Source organism: Drosophila novamexicana, unplaced genomic scaffold (assembly GCF_003285875.2).
Source record: "Drosophila novamexicana strain 15010-1031.04,08,12 unplaced genomic scaffold, DnovRS2.1 tig00000308-arrow-arrow-pilon, whole genome shotgun sequence".
NCBI lineage: Eukaryota > Metazoa > Arthropoda > Insecta > Diptera > Drosophilidae > Drosophila > Drosophila novamexicana.
In genome coordinates this window covers 758518-776791 of record NW_020824799.1, presented here as the reverse complement: position 1 = coordinate 776791, position 18274 = coordinate 758518, and the positions used below count along the sequence as shown (strand labels likewise).

Here is an 18274-nt window from a genome sequence, read left to right as displayed (position 1 = left end):
TTTGCGTGAGTTTTGTGTTGACCCACAGGCAAGGGATCGAAGCAGCGGCACATGCCGCAAACAGCTTTCCAACAATAAACAAAATGCGGTATGTTGCCGTTTGTTATTTTGTTTACATTCATTACAAATATGTTGCATACCCTGTACCAATGAAAGTGCTCAAATAGCGCATAATAAATGGTGTGCAACAAGCAGAAGACATTTAATGCATACATGTACATGCACATATTCAACTTGAGTTTAAATAGAGTATAGCTCTGTCGGCTACTTGCAGCGGATGCTTGCATTTCCTCACTAAGTATTTATCTGCTTTTCAATAAATTGAGGCTTATTTTTGTATCTGTATACAAACTTACTTATCTAATTACTTATCTGTAAGATTCTTGAAATCTTTGTTCATGCCAATCAGCCACGTTTTAACAAATTGAACTTTTTGATTAATTTTAGTATTTAGAGTACGATAAAGGTAAATTTCAGTGGTTAAATATGGCTTTTATAATATTGTATGGGACGGCTGGACTATCTGTAATAATATACTTTCTCTCACTTCTACAGTTAATGATAATGATTGTTATGAGGAATTGGGATGTTATCAAGGCGAGTTCTCTTGTCTTTTTTATCCTCATAAACAGATGCTCAAAACGCACAAACTCTTTCATTTGGAGGTCCGCAAAACTCATCATAAATAGTTGATAGGTCTCTCTGCTGAATAAGTCAGCGAAGGATATGCACTGCAAATCCCAACTGGGTTGGTCGTTGCCATAAAAACAAAAGACCACACAATGGAGTTGGTACGCACTAAATCCCACCGAACAATTAAAAACATAACGATGCCAATCAAACGTTGTTTTTTTTTTTGTGCTTGTATTAACTGACAAAACGGCTGGTAAACAATATTTTTATGGTTTACAACCCAAACTTTTATTCTCAACCAAAAATGAATTTCATATGCTGTCGACTCTGGCAGCCATAAAATGCCGATTTATTGTTTTATAATTGAAAGCAATAAAAATTTGAAAAAAAAAACAACAACAATCAACGTCAGCTGATGCTGTGTGGGTGTTTTGTGTGTGAGTTGTACCCTGTGAATACTCGATTCGAAATGACGGAGAGTCACAAAAGCACAAATCGAAATAATCGCAAATGTATTGCAAGTATTGACATCAGTCTGTCAGTCGCTCACAATTCAATTGAATTCAATTCAAGTCAACTTTAATTATTTGGGTCCGAGAATATTTTCATTTGCCTGCTGTTCTTGGTTATCAATTTGCCATACAATTTGATTGAAATTCAACAATGCAGCGACACAAAAAACAACAAAACAATAATAATATCATAGTCGGGTGTGCCCGACTAGCAGATACACTGTACCCGCTGAAATATGCTGAGCCTTACGAAAGCTATGGCGAATATAGTCCCAGCCCCGTAACATAATGTTTTCAAAATTGTAAACGTAATGCCAAATAAAACTTAATAAAGCTTTAATCAAGTGCAGTTTAATTTGTTAACGATCATTAAGATCGCCAGCAAAATGGGGCACATTCAGTTCTCAGTTAAGTTTCTTTGCTTTTGTTGTCTGAATAATATAAGTTTTAAGTTTAGAAAAATTTATTCATATTAAAATCGATCTTAATGCAAACTTATTTAATGTTAAATACAATTAAATTTTTTAATATCTTTATATTATGGTCACAAACCATACTTATACCGCCTTGGACAAAGAATTCGATATGCTTTGGTTAAGAGTGGATTGTTTTGTTGTGCTTTCCGTATGAAGAGAGATGTGAATTTGTGAAAAAGGCTAACTGCTTATCCGGAACGAATTTCGTGCCATACATACAGTTATTAGCCTGTGATTTCAAATGTAAAAATCGATTTCAGGAGTATGCCTTCGTGTCCGCCTTCCTGCTGCTATGCCTCGAGTTGCTGCTCTGCCTCGGCTATGCGGTCCAGCGTTGAAGGTCGCTACGCGGATGCTCCACATGAGCGAGCATATCGCTAGCGTGACGGTATTGACCTTTAGCAATTCAATGCCGGATCTGTTTAGTAATCTGATGGCTCTTAAGGATGAGGTGCCCGTATATGCCAATTGCCTCTCAGAGGCATTGTTTGTGGTAATGTTTGTAGGGGGATGGATTTGCTAGATTAGTCCGTTTAAAATGAACTCTTCTTCAACCATGCGCGATCTACTCTTCTTGCTCTTTGCTGTGCTTCTAATGGAATATTGAATGCAAACAGGTGGAGTAATGACAATACCCGAAACCGAATATTAATGCTCTTAATTTATTTAACTGTCAATGTTATCGATGATTAGAAGAACTAGAACTAAAACAAACAGCGGAGGTTGCAAGAAACCGCGACGAGTTGAAACTTAAATATGACTGTCTTGCAATGGATCACCGCGTGCATATATTGAAGAGGAAACCGACCCACATCAGCGAAAATTATGATTAGTTTAGCTTTATAACTACACGATCGAAAGTACACGTAATCCTTGAGGAGGACTCTGCTTCTCGCAATAATATGAACAATATGGATGCTAGAAGTAATGTCCACCTCTTTAAGGAATTCTTTTACGCACTCCTGCCCGTTGCTTTAGCTGATTGGCGCAAGGCTAATCTTCTCATGCGCATGTTTTATATTGTCAGGGTTGCAGCTGCAATAATATGTGTGATATATATACACTTGGTAGATTACGAGTTGGATAAAAATGGCTGGAGCAAGCTTCTGAATTGCCTGCATATTATCATTAATCCGGCGATCAAAATCGTATTTGGAAAGGCTTTGATGTTCAGAGATAAATGGAGGCTCTGGTATTACAATGTACCTGATGATTGCATATACGGCCTTTACTCCTTTGTAGTAACAATTCCCATTGCTATTTTTACGTTTTTGCACTCGAGAACCTGTGCCCCGCCAGCATATCATTGGTTGTATGTGATCATGAATCTGACTGGATCCGTTTTTCTGACTTTCCAGTGTGCCTGTGAAATTTCCCTGATAATGAATGTTTGTGGTCACATATTAAGGGTTCCGTCCGACTTCATGGGTGCAACTCCGATGCCTTTGAACCCTAGAATCAACAGTATGTGTTTTAGTGTGTGCATGTTCGCCTACAAAACATTTCACATAAATTGTACGAGTATATTTTTTAAATAAATTAGAATTTCATTAATAATATATATATTTCGATTTTTCTAAGGAACTACAGTTGAGTGTCCCTGTCGACCTCACTTAGTCAAAAAATAATTTGAATATTAGCCCCGTCATAAAAATTAGCCAAATAAAATTTCAATAACTTGCATTCAAATGTAGTAAATGTACCAAATATCAAGATTCGATGCGCTATAAAAGTCAGTTAAGTTATTTTATAATTAATTATATGAAATGTTTTTCTTATATTTTGTTTATACTGCAAACATATTCTGTTTGCTTTTGCCCAGAAGATAAAGTGCTTGGCAACTCTTCCAAAGCAAATTTTTCTGAAAGCAGCAAATGAAACTGTTCTGCAAGGCATTTTACAATTTTACAAAATTTTTGCATTTTATTATTATTGAAACTTTATTTATGAAAAGAATTGTGTGTATTGTTATTTGTTTTTTTTTTTTTTTTTTTTTTTTTTTTTTTTTTTTTATACCCTGAACCCATTAAAAATGGGTATAAGGGTATATTGCATTTGTTCAAAATCCAAATCTATGTAACAGGCAGAAGAAAGCTTCTCCGACCCCATAAAGTATATATATTCTTGATCAGCACCAATAGCCGAGTCGAACTAGCCATGCCCGTCTGTCTATCTGTCCGTCCGTCCGTCCGTCTGTCCGTATGTATGAAAGCAAGGATCTCAGAACCTATAAGAGCTAGAAACTTGAAATTTTAGATGTAGGTGCTCCTAGTTCCCGCGCAGATTGAGTTTGCTTCCGATAATCGATAACTTACTCCGTTTCCAAGCAATCGATAAAAATCGATATCGATATCCTGCTTTTTGGGCAATTTTGGTAAATAATAAGAGCTAGAGTCACCAAGCTTGACAAATAGCTTCTAAAATAGAATATATATATATGAATTTGATGTTGGATGAAGAGGGTTCAGGGTATCCCCTAGTCGGCAGCTCCCGACTAGAACCTCTTACTTGTTTTTTTTTTGGGTTATCAATAAATTGGCTTTCAAATTTGCTAGTAGCTTTTGGCTAAATCAGCAAAACAGCTGCAACTGAACGAGTTTTCCCTGAACACTGAAAAGTAACAATGCCATGGAGAAGCTGAAAGCAATTTCCGAACAACTTGAAAAACAAACAGCAACAGCGAAAAAGAAAAAATTGAGAGATAGACATTCGAAAATATTTCCTGGTAAACAACAACTGAAACTCCAACTGCAGCTCGAACAGTAAGTGCAACTGCGATTGCAATTGCAATTGCTGAGGGGAGCCAAGGAAATAATTGTAATTGACACTGGAAATGTTGCTGCTGCTCTTTGGGATGCTGATTATACAGTCTTCTTGGTCTTCGAGTCATCAGTTTGCCGTGTGATGACGCGTCATTTTGTCATGGTTTAGTAAGTTTCATTTAATTGCCCCCGCCTGGAGGGGGTTACAGCTCTTGCGCTGTGCGAAACATCCAAAGTTCATTTGCACAGTCTCTAATGCAAATAATAGAATTTCATTAAATTAGCAAACGACACGCAAAATTCATCTCACATTCAGACGAGGTCCGACTCCGACTCCGCAAAGCGAAGTAATTAATTGATGAGCAGCCATAGGAATTATCCCCTCAGTCCCCTCCGATGGCAAATGGCTTAAAGTGGCTGCGTTAAATGACGACTTTTGTACGTGCAATGTCATAGGCCATTAGCTGGCTGGCTGAGTTTGGTGCTCGCCCCAGCTACGCACTTTATAGTTGGCCACATTTGTGGGTCACATGCAACAGTTTGTACGCCGCCCAACCTCGTTACTTTCAACGGGTTGTCAACGTTCCGAATCGATAAAATTGTGTGTGTGTGTGTGCGTGTGTGTGTCTGATTTCTGGGTGTGCTTGGAAGGCTCTTAAAACAATTCAAGCCAGCAATTAGTTTGCACGAGCAGTTGCCTACATTTCTCCGTGGCTATCAAACAGCGTATAATTCGAATGACGTGCCACCGCTTGATGTTGACTTGCGCCTATTTATAGGCGATACTTTTTCAACTGCATCATTCACTGCGTGCCACAACCACACTCGAGACGACCTTGAGTGCCACTGTACAAAACGCTTTGACTTGGTCATGATTATGACATGTTATTTCGTTTTAAATGAGCCAGCCAATGGCAGAGGCTTATCAAGAGAGAGTTCTCAGTTGAGAGTGATTGACGTGTTTTACTTGTGCTCCAAGATTTTTATATATTTTTGCGCTTTTATCCTGCTTTTTATTTCAAAATTTTGCATTTTTCGGTGCTTTATTTAAGAAGCTTTAATAAACTGTGCAAAGTGTTATCTGTTGTGCAGCGTAAGTCTGTTAATTATTACATTTTATAAAACGCGGCATCAGCTCCGTGTTGTTGTTATTGCCTGTTTTGATTCTTTTGCTTTGGTGCTCCCCTGTGCATACACTTGTTTGTGCGTGTGTTCGCTGCATACTTTCTGCTTGTGCATCGCGCTCTCGCAAACTTTTTCTATTGCTTTTTGCTCCAAACAATTTGTTTGTGTATTTACTTGCTCTATCTTGTGCACCGTTTTCGTTTTGCTCTGTGCTCTCGCAATTTGCATACGCATTAAATAATTATGTTGTGCTGTAAGAAACCGTGCACGTTCAAGCAGGCTGATGATTCTGCACTGCCGCAATTTGTTAATTGCTGGCTGTGTGAGAATATGATGCATGCTAAATGTGCAGGTCTCACTGGGCGTGATTGCGACAAGATCGCTGCTATTGCCAAGAAGGGCTGTGGTGGCTTGCGTTGGTCGTGCCCAGAATGCATCGACAAGCAAATTGATTTCTCTAGAATGTATAATTCTGTGAGAAGTCAATTCTTAAAATTAAATAATGTGGCTAAGCAGCTCTCGAGTAATTTTGACTCGAGTTTCGAGCTGCTTGGCAAATATAAATTTGAGTCCCCAACCAATCGCCGGTTGGAGCCTCAACTTTTGCAATTGCCCTCTACGTCTGTTCAGACACCTACTACTTTCTTGTCCCTTCCTAGCAACTTGGAGGTATCTCCAATGTTGTCTTTATCGCCTTCTCCAAGCGACTGTCCAATTACCCCTGTTTCAACCCCTGTACTAGTCCCAGTAGAGCCCGTACCTGATCCCGTCCCAATTAATCAAACTGCCTCAGCCCCATCAGCTCCTGGCCGCAAAGGTAGACCTGCACGCAATCTTGCCCAGATTGTTAAAAACAATCATTGTGCCTCGCTAGCTCCCCCAACCCCTGTATTACCTACAGCCCCACCAGCGCCTACTTTAACGGTAGTTGCCCCTCGTAGGCAAGTCTTTGTGTCTCGACTTTCGTCGGACACCACTTCTGAGTCATTGGCAGCCTATATTGCTAGCAAATCTTCTGCTAGCGTGTCAATAACTAAATTTAATTTCTCCACCCCTCGTGAAATATCATCATTCAAAATAAATGTTTCACATGATATGTTCCCAATCATTTGTGATCCCAAATTTTGGCCTCCACACATGATTGTTCACGAGTTCAAGCCTAAAAAGCGTAACCAGCCTGTCACCCTTCCAGTCCCTTCAATACAGGGTACCATTTCTGCCCCAAAAAACTAGCTTCATCTTCTGACCAAATCTTTATTCATTATCAGAATGTTAGAGGTCTTATTTCAAAACTTAAAAATTTATTCATGGCCAGCACTTCCTTCAATTCGGATATAATAGCATTTTCAGAAACATGGTTGAACTCAACCATATCTGATTTTGAGATTTTATCAAATAACTTTAGTTTGTATCGAAATGATCGGCCGACTCGAGGTGGTGGGGTGTTAATTGCCGTTAAAGCCACTCTCCAGTCTGAACTTTTCTGTTTTAGTACGCCTACTGACGCTGAGATTGTCTCAGTTAAGGTGTCTTTTCCTACACGGAATGTCTATGTAACATGCTCTTATGTCCCACCCTCTTCTGATATTCAAGTTTATATGAAACATATTACTTGTATTAAAGAAGTTTCTTCACACGTGCGTGATAGTGACCTATTTATGGTGTTGGGTGATTTTAATTTGCCCAACATCTCTTGGTCATTATTTACTGCCAAAAATTATCTAGTGCCCTCAGCACAGCACGATTTTATAGACTGCATGCTTGATCTTTCGTTGTTTCAAATCAATTCAATTTCTAATCATTTGACTAGAACACTTGACCTTGTATTTGTTAACGACTACCTTATTTCTAATGTGTCTAGGTCCCCTCCTTTATCTCTTCCTGAGGATGTCTATCATCCAACTTTAGAGATTGCAATGCTAAATTGTAATCCTCTCATTTCGTGCTCATCAGCCAATAAGCCCCGCTATTGCTTTCGCAAAGGAAATTATTCTTTGCTGAATCAGCTTATTTATTCAACCGATTGGTCTTTCTTATATGACTCAGTTGATATGAATACAGCTATTAATTTTTTTTACATCACCCTAATCTCCCTCTTAGATGTGTGTATTCCTAAGTCAATTCCTTCGACTACTTTTTCAAAACCACCCTGGTTTACTACCAGATTATCACATCTAAAAAATGTAAAATCCAAATATTTTAAAAAGTTTAAAAAGTCTGGTTCGTGTACAGACTTGGCTAAATATTCCATAGCTAAGTCGAACTTCTTTCTTCTTAATTCTCAATGCTATGAGAATTATCTAATACGTTGTAAAAGACAATTTTCCCGAAATCCGAGACAGTTTTATAATTTTGTAAACTTGAAGCGTAAATCTTCAAGTTTGCCATCTTCTTTTTTTCTTGGCTTGGATAAAGCTAGCAATGACACTGATTCTGCTAACCTGTTTGCTAATTTTTTCCAATCAACTTACTCTTCAGTCTGTCCTAATACTAATGCTTACCCTTATACTATTTCTTCCGCAAGTTATATACCTCCTCTAATTATTTCACACTCCTCTCTCCTATTAGCTATAAACTCTTTAAAGTCTTCTTACTCTCCTGGGCCGGACAATATTCCTAGTTGTCTTCTCAAGGAGTGTAGTTCTTCCCTTCTTTATCCATTGCTAAAGCTTTTTAATCTATCCCTTGAAACTTCTGTCTTTCCATCTCTTTGGAAAGAATCTTATATCATTCCTCTTCACAAGAAAGGTGGGAAGTCTGATATACAAAATTACAGGGGCATTGCAAAACTGTCCGCTATTCCTAAATTATTTGAAAAAATAATCACTTCGAATTTGCAGCATTTCTGCAAATCAGTTGTTTCCCCTGTTCAACACGGATTCGTAAAGAATCGGTCAACTACGACCAATCTGCTTGAGTTTACTTCCTTGGTAAACGATGCTTTCCTTTCGAAAATGCAAACTGATGTCATTTACACTGACTTCAGTAAGGCGTTTGACTCTGTGCACCATGACATTTTACTTTTTAAACTTGACCGAATAGGTTTCCCCCTGTCTCTTCTGCTTTGGATTAATTCTTATTTAAAAGGTAGGACCCAAAGAGTAATGCTGAGGCTGACTACCTCTAAACGGGTTCACGTTACTTCTGGTGTTCCTCAAGGTAGTCATCTTGGACCTTTACTCTTTACCCTTTTTATAAATGATCTCCCCTCTGTCATATCACATGCCCGTGTACTCATGTATGCGGACGATGTCAAACTTTTTCTATCATACACTAATCCCCTACATCATTCTCGTCTACAAGACGATTTGAACGCTATGCAACTATGGTGTTCTGCCAATCAATTGCATCTAAACTGTTCAAAGTGTATGTTTATGACTTTTAATCGTACTACACCTTATCTTGTCAGTTATACAATCGACAATATCCCTTTGCAACGTATACTAACAGTTAAGGATCTAGGCGTAATTTTTGATTCTAAACTCTGTTTCAATCTTCACATAGATACCATCGTTAATGAGGCAAAAGGTGTACTTGGATTCATTAAACGATGGTCTAAAGAGTTTAACGATCCTTTTATAACAAAACTTCTGTACATCTCTCTTGTTCGCCCTATCCTTGAATACTGCTCTTGCATTTGGTCTCCACAGTATAACAACAGCCAGGATCGTATTGAATCTGTTCAGAAGCAATTTCTGCTTTTTGCCTTACGAGGTTTAAATTGGGACCCTAATCTTCGGTTGCCATCCTACTCCAGCAGACTGCTTCTTCTCAACCTTCCGTCGTTAACCAACCGTAGGACAATTCTCGGTGTTGTCCTTCTACATAAGTTGATTATTGGCGACATAGATTCTCCTTTTCTGCTAGGGCGTCTTCAATTCTCTGTTCCGGCTAGACCAACCAGAAATTATCGCCCCTTTTTACTATCTACGTGCACAACAGACTACGCTATGCACAATCCTTTTCGCGTGCTATGTAAAAATTATAATAGTTTGCATCACGCTTTCTCTACCGAACTGTCTCTACCCCTAATAAAATCGTTGCTTTCAGGATACCTTCGGGAAGTCGCTGACCATTCCCAGCTATGAGCAGGGGCATAGCTTGCCGGACAGGCTGAAAAATTTTTCCCCCACCGGGTCGGTGATTTCCCATTACTTTTCTTTCTGTCCTATCTACTTAACACTCTTTATCTAACTTACATTGCTTTACTTTATTAACAATTCTTCTTACTTTCATTTTTCCTATTTATTGTATTTTCTTTATTAATATAGCAAATTAAGATTATTTTAATGCTACTTGAAAACACTTTTTTCCTACTTACAACCTTCTGCTTAGATGTAGGCTCTAATAGCGTCACTGACAAAATTAGCTGTGAAAAGGGGCACAGCTGGCCGGACTGGCAAATAAAACACCTCCATCGGTCGGTGATGCTATTTAGAAAATTGTATCCTTTAACTAGGCTTTTAGCATAAAATTCTATTGTATATTCTATTGAATAATGAGGAAGACACTCGTTTTGTCGACCATTAATAAATAAATAAATAAAAAAAAAAAAAAAAAAAAAAAAAAAAACTAAAAAAAATTGCAAAATATCTAAATGCGGTTAAGACAATAATCCTTTAGTGCATAGCATTTAGAGGGAACATCAGGCTGCTTCGGGCTAGTGTCGAGGCCTTCTGCTCCTTCGCTGTGCCTGTGGTCACTCAAAAAACCTTCTTGCTGAGTTGACGGAAAAGGTAAGGCCCAACGGGGCCAAATCGGACGACTACCCAATTCTTTAAATAATATGCGGATGGCCTACTCACCAATGCAGTCACATATGTCGGATAGGGGTTTTCTTATTCTCTCTCTTCTCTCGTCCCTGGAGATTATTGTTTCTGCTGAAGTGTAGGAGTTTCATACCAAGTTCTCAACTTCAATAGTCGACAGGCCGACAGACACGCAGCAGCCAAGGATGTCAGTCGCAATCCAAGCCGGCTGCTCACGTTAGCCAGAATGGGCAGGACCCATATGACTGCCATTGAGCGTTGTTGGATTTGGTTTCGAGCTGCCACCGAGCCGCTGATGGGCTTGCTTTTGATGGTGTGAAATGACAGCACCTTAATATGAGTTTACAGACGTGACGGCCTAGATTGATAGGTTCTTTAAAGTTTCTGTTAAGTTCATAATCGGTTAAGCCGCTTGCCAGACTGCATAGCTCTTGAAGTCCCATTATTAAGACTGGTTAACAGTATGTAGTTAATGTAATCGTATTATTTTAACTACAATTCATAAGATTTTCGATGAACTTCAAAGCAATAAACTTGTTTTATAGAATACTAGTCCAATCAGCTGATCATAACTTTCCATCATATTCATATTTTGCAAATATTTGTTGTTAATCCAGGTTCGAACCTAATTTTAAGTTAAGTAAAGTAAAGCTTAAGTAAAAGTAACGAAGTTTTAGTGCTGTGAATACTTTCCATAAATAATAATATGTGGGATATTGTCATCTAGGTATTGCTTGCAATTCATCTGGGATATCAGATAATTGTCATATTTAAGTTATCACTTGTTCACTATGGGGTAATAGCTTATAGTTCTATTCAATCATTTGTCAATTTTGAGCATTTCGTTATATATCAGCGATAACAGTATCAAAAAGTTAATCACTTACCCGCAAACAATCAATAATTGCACAATGGGTAATTGTCCAAGTCAGGTTGAGAGCCGATCAAGATGCGATGCATTACTGAGCCGCCATCAATCAGCGCTTGGGGACTATCTGCTGTGCGACTGTGGGTCCAGCTGTATGTGGGTGCAATGCATATGGCCAAGTTGCAAATTGTTTGGGCCACAATGCAGTTTCGCACAAAACTGGCAAATGACGCTGACGCTGAAGCTGACGCAGAGAGTTGAGGAAGCGTTGCTCTACGTGGCGGTGGGACGACGGCTTTACTAATTGATTTTGAGCCAGTTGGCACGTTTTTGGTGCAGTTCATTAGCGGAGCCGACTCAAGTCGACTCGAGAGCTGGGCTTGGCCTGACAATAAGTCTAGGAAAACAGAAAACAGACTCGGCAGACAGGCGGCTTGAAACGTTGGCACCTGGGACGTGCGCTGGTTCATAAAACTCTGGGCCCTGCGGCTAGACAAGGCGCAAATGCTGGCCTACAATTTGCCATTAAAGGTGGCGATAATAGCCCGAGGTCTGCTCTTGCCCGTAGCTAAAACAACATGGCAAATTCTTTGACTAATGTTCCGTTTCTTTTCCATTGCAGATGAACGACAGCACATACAGAAGAAAACTTTTACAAAATGGATCAATTCACATCTCAGCAATACCCAGTGTACACCAGTGAATGATTTGTTCTTGGACCTGAGAGATGGACACCGGTTGCTGGCCTTACTTAGCACCCTAACACATACACAGCTGGTGAGTGTGTAAATAGCCTCTGCTTATTTTTTAACACTCCTTAACGTTCAATCTGATAGTAGTAAGATTGTCACTAGGCGCAGCAAAAAATCCATATATAAGCTACAATAGATCACGAATATATGTCAACGCCTGTGATCTAATAAGTTTTTTTTATGGTACATCCATCTCTACATAAAAAACATATTGAATGACTGACTAATTAGTTGATAGGTAATCAATAATCCAATCCAAGAGATTTATAAAGATTACCTGCTAAGAGTAGTTTTGGTAAATTTCACTCGCATTCAAATGTGCCGCAAATTATTTTGCAAAGATCTATGCTCCAATTCATTTGAGACGATTCGCATTTTTCTCCTATTGGATAAAAATTACTGATCAAAGGTTGTACGAACGAAAGTTAATTTTTTTTGGCTTCTGGCTTTAAACCACGGGGCTATAATGAAGGGATTTATTACAATGGATTTATTCATTTGCAAATATCAATGTATAGCATACACTTGATTTTAATTTTCCGCGAGCAAAAGAGGATGGAAAATATATGACTAAATTTAAAGCGAAAAACTGCGAACGGACAAGGACGAAAAAAACGAACTAGTTATATAAATTGCTGAAAATCATCAACATTTATGCAAAAACCTTTATCCTACATTCTGTGCTCTCAATAGTATTAGCTTGTACATTTGTCATCACCAGATTTGGCTTATAAGGTAATGCGTTTAGTCTAGTTTATATGTAAATAACAACAATGAGAACAAGCAAACATCGGGAGTTTTGATCCTTATTTATGCTCGATTATAGTTAGGTACTGAGGATCTGCTGATGAGTTGTACTCCAAAATGTCATGAGCAAATTTTGTTTTGTTTTGAAAACAAGTAGGCACACCTGACATTTATTACTTTATTGTAGGCTTTGAATGGGAACAGACAGACGAAGAGAAAGATATGGATGGATATGGTCCACTCGGCTGTGAATACTGATTAAGAACATATATACATTATGTTGTCGACATTTTTGCTGCGTTACACATTTTGCCTACTCATAAGTTATTATCAAAAATGCTGCTTATAAAACATTGATTTATTATTGATTGTGTTAGTCATTTACTTAAATTGCGAACAAGACCGCAAATGAATTTTAAACCAAACCGGTTTCAACCCGGAATTCCGATTTGCCTGAACTCTGTGCAAAACCAGTTGCCCAAAAACAAAGCAAGCTAAATTTGATCCAATCATAATTTTTGTTGTGATTTGACTTTTCTAAACAAATTATTTTTAAAAATGTTTTAGGTCGGCTTTTATTGACAATTGAGAATCCTATCGATTAGATGACGATAAATTGGGATATATTTCTAAAGCAAATGCTCATTGTCATCATTGAACTAAATGTTTTCTTTTCATTTGTGTATCGTTTTCTCTTTAGAAACCCGAGAAGGGTCGCATGCGCGTGCACCACATCAACAATCTGAACAAAGTGCTGCAGGTGATCCAACAGCACGGTGTCAAGCTGGTTAACATATCTAGCGATGACATTGTGGGCGGCAATCCGAAGCTGACACTGGGCCTTATCTGGCTGATAGCGCTCGAGTTCAATGGCCAGCATCTAGTCAAAAGCCATTCAAGCAATGGCGTTGAGAAATCCCTGCTGGCCTGGGCGAGACAATACACAGAGCCGCATGGACTGGGGCTCAATGACTTTGCCAGCTCTTGGGCAGATGGTCGCGCCTTTCTCATGATACTCGCTGCACACCTGGATGAGCTTGACTTGGAAACGGCGCTGTCACAGCACGCGCTGCAGCGCCTGTACTTGGCCTTTGACTTGGCGCACAGGCACTTCAAGATTGAGAAGCTTCTGGATGCGGAGGATGTGCACACACACAAGCCGGACAACAAATCCATACAGATGTATGTGATGTGTCTGTATCATGCGATGGAATCGATGCGAGCCACCGAGCGCGATAGAGTGCCCTGCACGAGCATCACAGATCTGGATGAGGTGCCGCTGGACGGCGAGCGGGAGCTCTACACTTCCGATAGTGCGGCCAGTATTGAGTTGAAGTCTGCGGTGGAGTCAAGTTCCCAGCGTCCACTGAGCACCTCAACTAATGCCAGCTGCGGCATCGGCAGCTATCAGACAGCCCTCGAGGCGGTGCTGACTCTACTGTTAGAGGATGAAGAGCTACTGTCACAGGAGCTGTTAGATCCAGAGAACTTTCAAGCCGCCAAAATGCAGTTTCACGAAAACGAGAGCTTCATGCTGAAGCTAACCGAACATCAAGAGTTTGTGGGCGAGGCGCTCGAGGCGGGCAGCAATCTGATAAATGAATCACAGCAGAAGGACGGCTCCAGTCTCTCCCAGGTGGACCAAAACGAAATCCGCCAGCAGATGGTGCTGCTCAACGAGCGCTGGGAGACGCTGCGTTTGCGTGCACTGGACATGCAGGCCAAAATTCTAATGCGGCTGGCCGAGTTCCAGAAGCAGAAACTAGAACAGCTTCGCCAGTTTCTTACTAATGTCGAGGATCGCATCTCGCACATGAGCGACTTGGGACCCACCATAGCCGAGGCAGAGCAGCAGCTGGCCGAGGCACGACAGCTCAAGGCGGATCTGTGCGAGCAACAGGAGCTGGTGGACAGCATTAGTAGCATGGTGGTCATTGTGAACGACACTTCTGGCAATTTCAATGATCTCGAGGATCGACTGAGTGCGCTCGGCGAGCGCTGGTCCCATGTGGTCAAGTGGATAGATTTACGTACCGAGAAACTGCAACAATACAAATGCATCTCCCGCTGGCTAGATGCACGCGAACAGGATCTGAAACGTATGGAAAGCCGTGATGTGACCGACGTCGGTGGCATCACACAGCGCATCAATGAGCTTAACTACTGCGCCAAAGATTTGTTGGAGCTGCACCGCTATTTGATTGATCTGCGCCAAATGGTGGCCGCGACCCTACAGGATGGCGACGACAAAGGTGAGCGCGTGCTCATGCAGCTGGAAAGCTATGAGGATCGCCTGGATGCACTCAAGCAAATCTTGGAAGTGCAAACGCTGCGCATCGAGTCGAAAGGCTTCAACTTTGGACGCGATCGCGCTAGCTACGATGACAGCCGCGTGGTGCGACCCGAAGGCTGGGTGGACTATCAAATGATAATACGATTCGGTGACGACGAGGAGGACGAGGATGAGCCTGAGCCAACGCAGCAGCAGCAGCAGGAGCAACAGGCTGGTTTACATGAACCAGACGAATTGGCCAGCAAGAAACGTAAACTGCGCAACGCGGACAACTTTTTTGCACTGGAAAATCAGATCCAGCAACACTTTTCGCATGTTCAGGACGTGGAACAGCAACTGCAGCAGCTGCAGCGCCAGAGCCTGCGCAATCAGTGCGAGCTGCTCAAAGAGCTGCAGTCCGAGAGTCAGCAGCGCGCCAACTCCTTGCCAGAGCTTAAGAAGCTCTATGAGGTATGCGAGCAGGAGCAGCCAGGACGTAAGCTGCTGCTGGAGGCTGCCCAAATCAAGCAGCTTGAGCAACGCTATGCGGCATTGGCCCAGCGCCTGGCCAGCCAGCACAGCGAGAGCAGCACGCTGCTGGCCAAGGAGCGTTATTATAATAGCCTTACTGGCTTTAAGCTGGTGCTGGCCGACTCGCGGGACTGGTACAAGCAGCACGCAGGCACTGCCAGCTGCCAGGAGCTGGAGCAGCGTCTCAGTCACATGGAATCACTTGCCACGGAGATAGCCGAGGCGCGTGAAACTACAGAGGCCCTAGACGATCAGCTGCTGGAATGGAAGCAGGACTTTGGCCTCTTCTATGACAGCTGGCATGACATGAAACAGGCGCTGCAGGCGCTCATACAACAGCGTGGCGGTGAAAACATAGCCCAGCAAGTGCAGAAGCTCGAGAATTTTGTCAGCAAGGTGGCTGCGCAAAAGGTGCGCGTCTCCAATCTGGAGGCGATGCAGCAGCAGCAGCAGCTGCTTAATCAACTGGTCGATGAGCTAGAGTCCCTGAAACCCTGTTATGAGCGTGTGCCCGCCCATATGCTCAGCGAGGAGCTGCAGGCCGCCTGGCAACGTCTTCCGGAGCAGCTCAGCGAGCGGGTCATCAAGCAAACCACCGCCATTGAGAACCTCAACCACTTCGTGGCTGAATACAATTCGATCATAGCTGTGCTACGCAGCGCCCCTGAAGTGCTTCAGACACAGGATCTGCGCAAGCTGGAGATCGATGTGATCAGTGCCCGGAACTTTAGTGAGATTCTGATCAAGGACGCGGAGCCGCCACAGCGCGAAGCTCTGCAGAGCCAGATACGCGCTCTAAATGCGCTCTATGAGCAGGTGGAACAGCTGCATCAGGCACAGCGGCAACAGCAGTCGGCGATGCAGTCCCAAACTGACGCCATACAAAAGCGTCTTCAACAGACGGAGCGCTGGCTCAACGAACTGGAGGCAAACACGCCAAAGTCGGGCGTTGCGGAAATTCGCAATTCCAATGAGCTTTTCCAGAGCAAATCTAAGTTCCAGACACTTAAAGAAACCTGCGAGCGTGAGGCCATACAGTTCCGGGAGCTCAATGAGCTGGGCGGTGAACTACTTTTGCAAATGGACGAGCTGCAGGACAAAGAGAAGGACTCCAAGTACGGCACGCTGGCCAAACAATTCACGCGCCTGAATGCACGCTGGACGGAGGTCACGGAGCGGGTGTACGCCAAGACGGCACTGCTGGAGCACATCTCCACGCAGCTGGGCGAGTTCAAGAAGTTCATGGTCAGTGAGACGGGCTACCTGGATCGGCTGGAGAATAAGATACGCAACACAACAAATGCAGCCGATGCTGAGGAAATTATAGAAGAATTGGATGTAAGTTTAATTATAGATCGATATGTCTGAAATCACCTTAGTAAGAAGCTAAGGCAAGAGGGAGCACACCCTCCGCATAAGGCTACAACGGAACTTAAATGAATATTTAATTGTTGTTCTTTTCGCTATCTAAAGGATCTGGAGAACGTACTGCGCGCTCACTCCGCCGAGTGGTTGGACAAGATTCAAGAAATTGGCAACGAGCTAATTGACAATGAATTTATGGGCGATGTCATGCGTCAGGATATTGATGGCATTGTAGAGCGCTGGACGAAGCTGCAGCAGCTGGCTAAGAAACGCACCGAACTGTTGGAGGAGAAGGTCAGCGAAGCGGAGCAGTCCGAGAAAGCAGTCGTTCATCTCGAGGCCTGGCTAACGCGCATGGATGAGATACTCAGCGAGCATCTTGAAAATGATGTGACCATTGAGGATCTGCCAGATGATTTCCAGGTGAGTAAAGCACATAGTTTACTTAGTCATCAAAAGACAACAACAAATTGATTTTGATTTCTGCAGATTTTGGCACGCGAATTTGCCATTAACGAGCAAAATTTCAAGGATATAAGCGAACTGATTGCTGAGCACACGGCCAAGGGCAAAACAGGTGCCGCCAATCGTCTGCAGGAGCAGCTTAATCTGATGGAGCTGCGCTTCAAGGCATGCCAGGCTAAGCTCAACAAATGCACAGCCCCACAGCCTGCCTACGAGTCGCGCTTGAATCGTGCCTACGGTGACCTGCGCAACGTGGAGCACTCCACATTGGTGCTGGATGTGGCCTCGGCGGGTCCAAGCACCGTGCAGGCGCAGTACCAAAAGTGTTTGGTATGTTTTTATAAAAATACATAATTAAGTTTAACTAATTTCAATATAATGTACAATTCCACAGCAAATATATCGCACACTTTCCGAAATCAAAGCGCAGATTGAGAGCACTATTAAGACGGGTCGACGGGTCTGTGAGGATAAATATACAAAGAGCCCCAAGCAGCTCAGTCAACGCATCGATGCACTTAAGCATCTGTACAATACGCTCGGCGAGAGTGTTACCCAATCGAAGGCCTTTCTGGAGGGCCTAATCAAGCTGGCCAGGCAGCTGGAGCAGTGCTTCGATTCGGCTGATGACTTGATAAGGCGCTTCGAGTCGCCACAGGAGCTGCACGATCGCAACTCCATACTTCTCGAGTTCGAGGATGTGCTGCAGCGCTGCGAGGAGCACTACAACGAGTACAGCAAGTCCTGTGATAAAAGCTGCATGCAGGAGACGCGCCAGCGCATCGATGGCCTCAAAGCCACCTACCACAAACTGACCAGTGCGGACATTATCAAGCGGCTGACCGAGATGAAAACAACGCTGCAGAATTTGGATAACATTTCACTGGACACTTTGAAGTTTGTGACATTTAATGTTTCATATATTATAGTTATCAGAGAACTGTCGCAAGCAAATGTATACTCGGACTTTTTAACAGCAGAATCTCTTTGACATGTG

General features: G+C 42.2%; 1 protein-coding gene across 3 annotated transcripts in view; it reads left to right on the top strand.

Moving 5' to 3' along the window:
- Window positions 1-18274, top strand: part of LOC115759659 (dystrophin) — a 184243-nt gene that overhangs the window by 14109 nt on the left and 151860 nt on the right. For all 3 annotated transcript variants that reach the window (XM_030700653.1, XM_030700649.1, XM_030700654.1), the window contains exons 2-6: window positions 11768-11922; window positions 13345-16785; window positions 16921-17235; window positions 17302-17607; window positions 17672-18174. In XM_030700653.1, coding sequence (XP_030556513.1) covers window positions 11768-11922; window positions 13345-16785; window positions 16921-17235; window positions 17302-17607; window positions 17672-18174 — 4720 coding nt within the window. The remainder of the gene's footprint in view (window positions 1-11767; window positions 11923-13344; window positions 16786-16920; window positions 17236-17301; window positions 17608-17671; window positions 18175-18274) is intronic.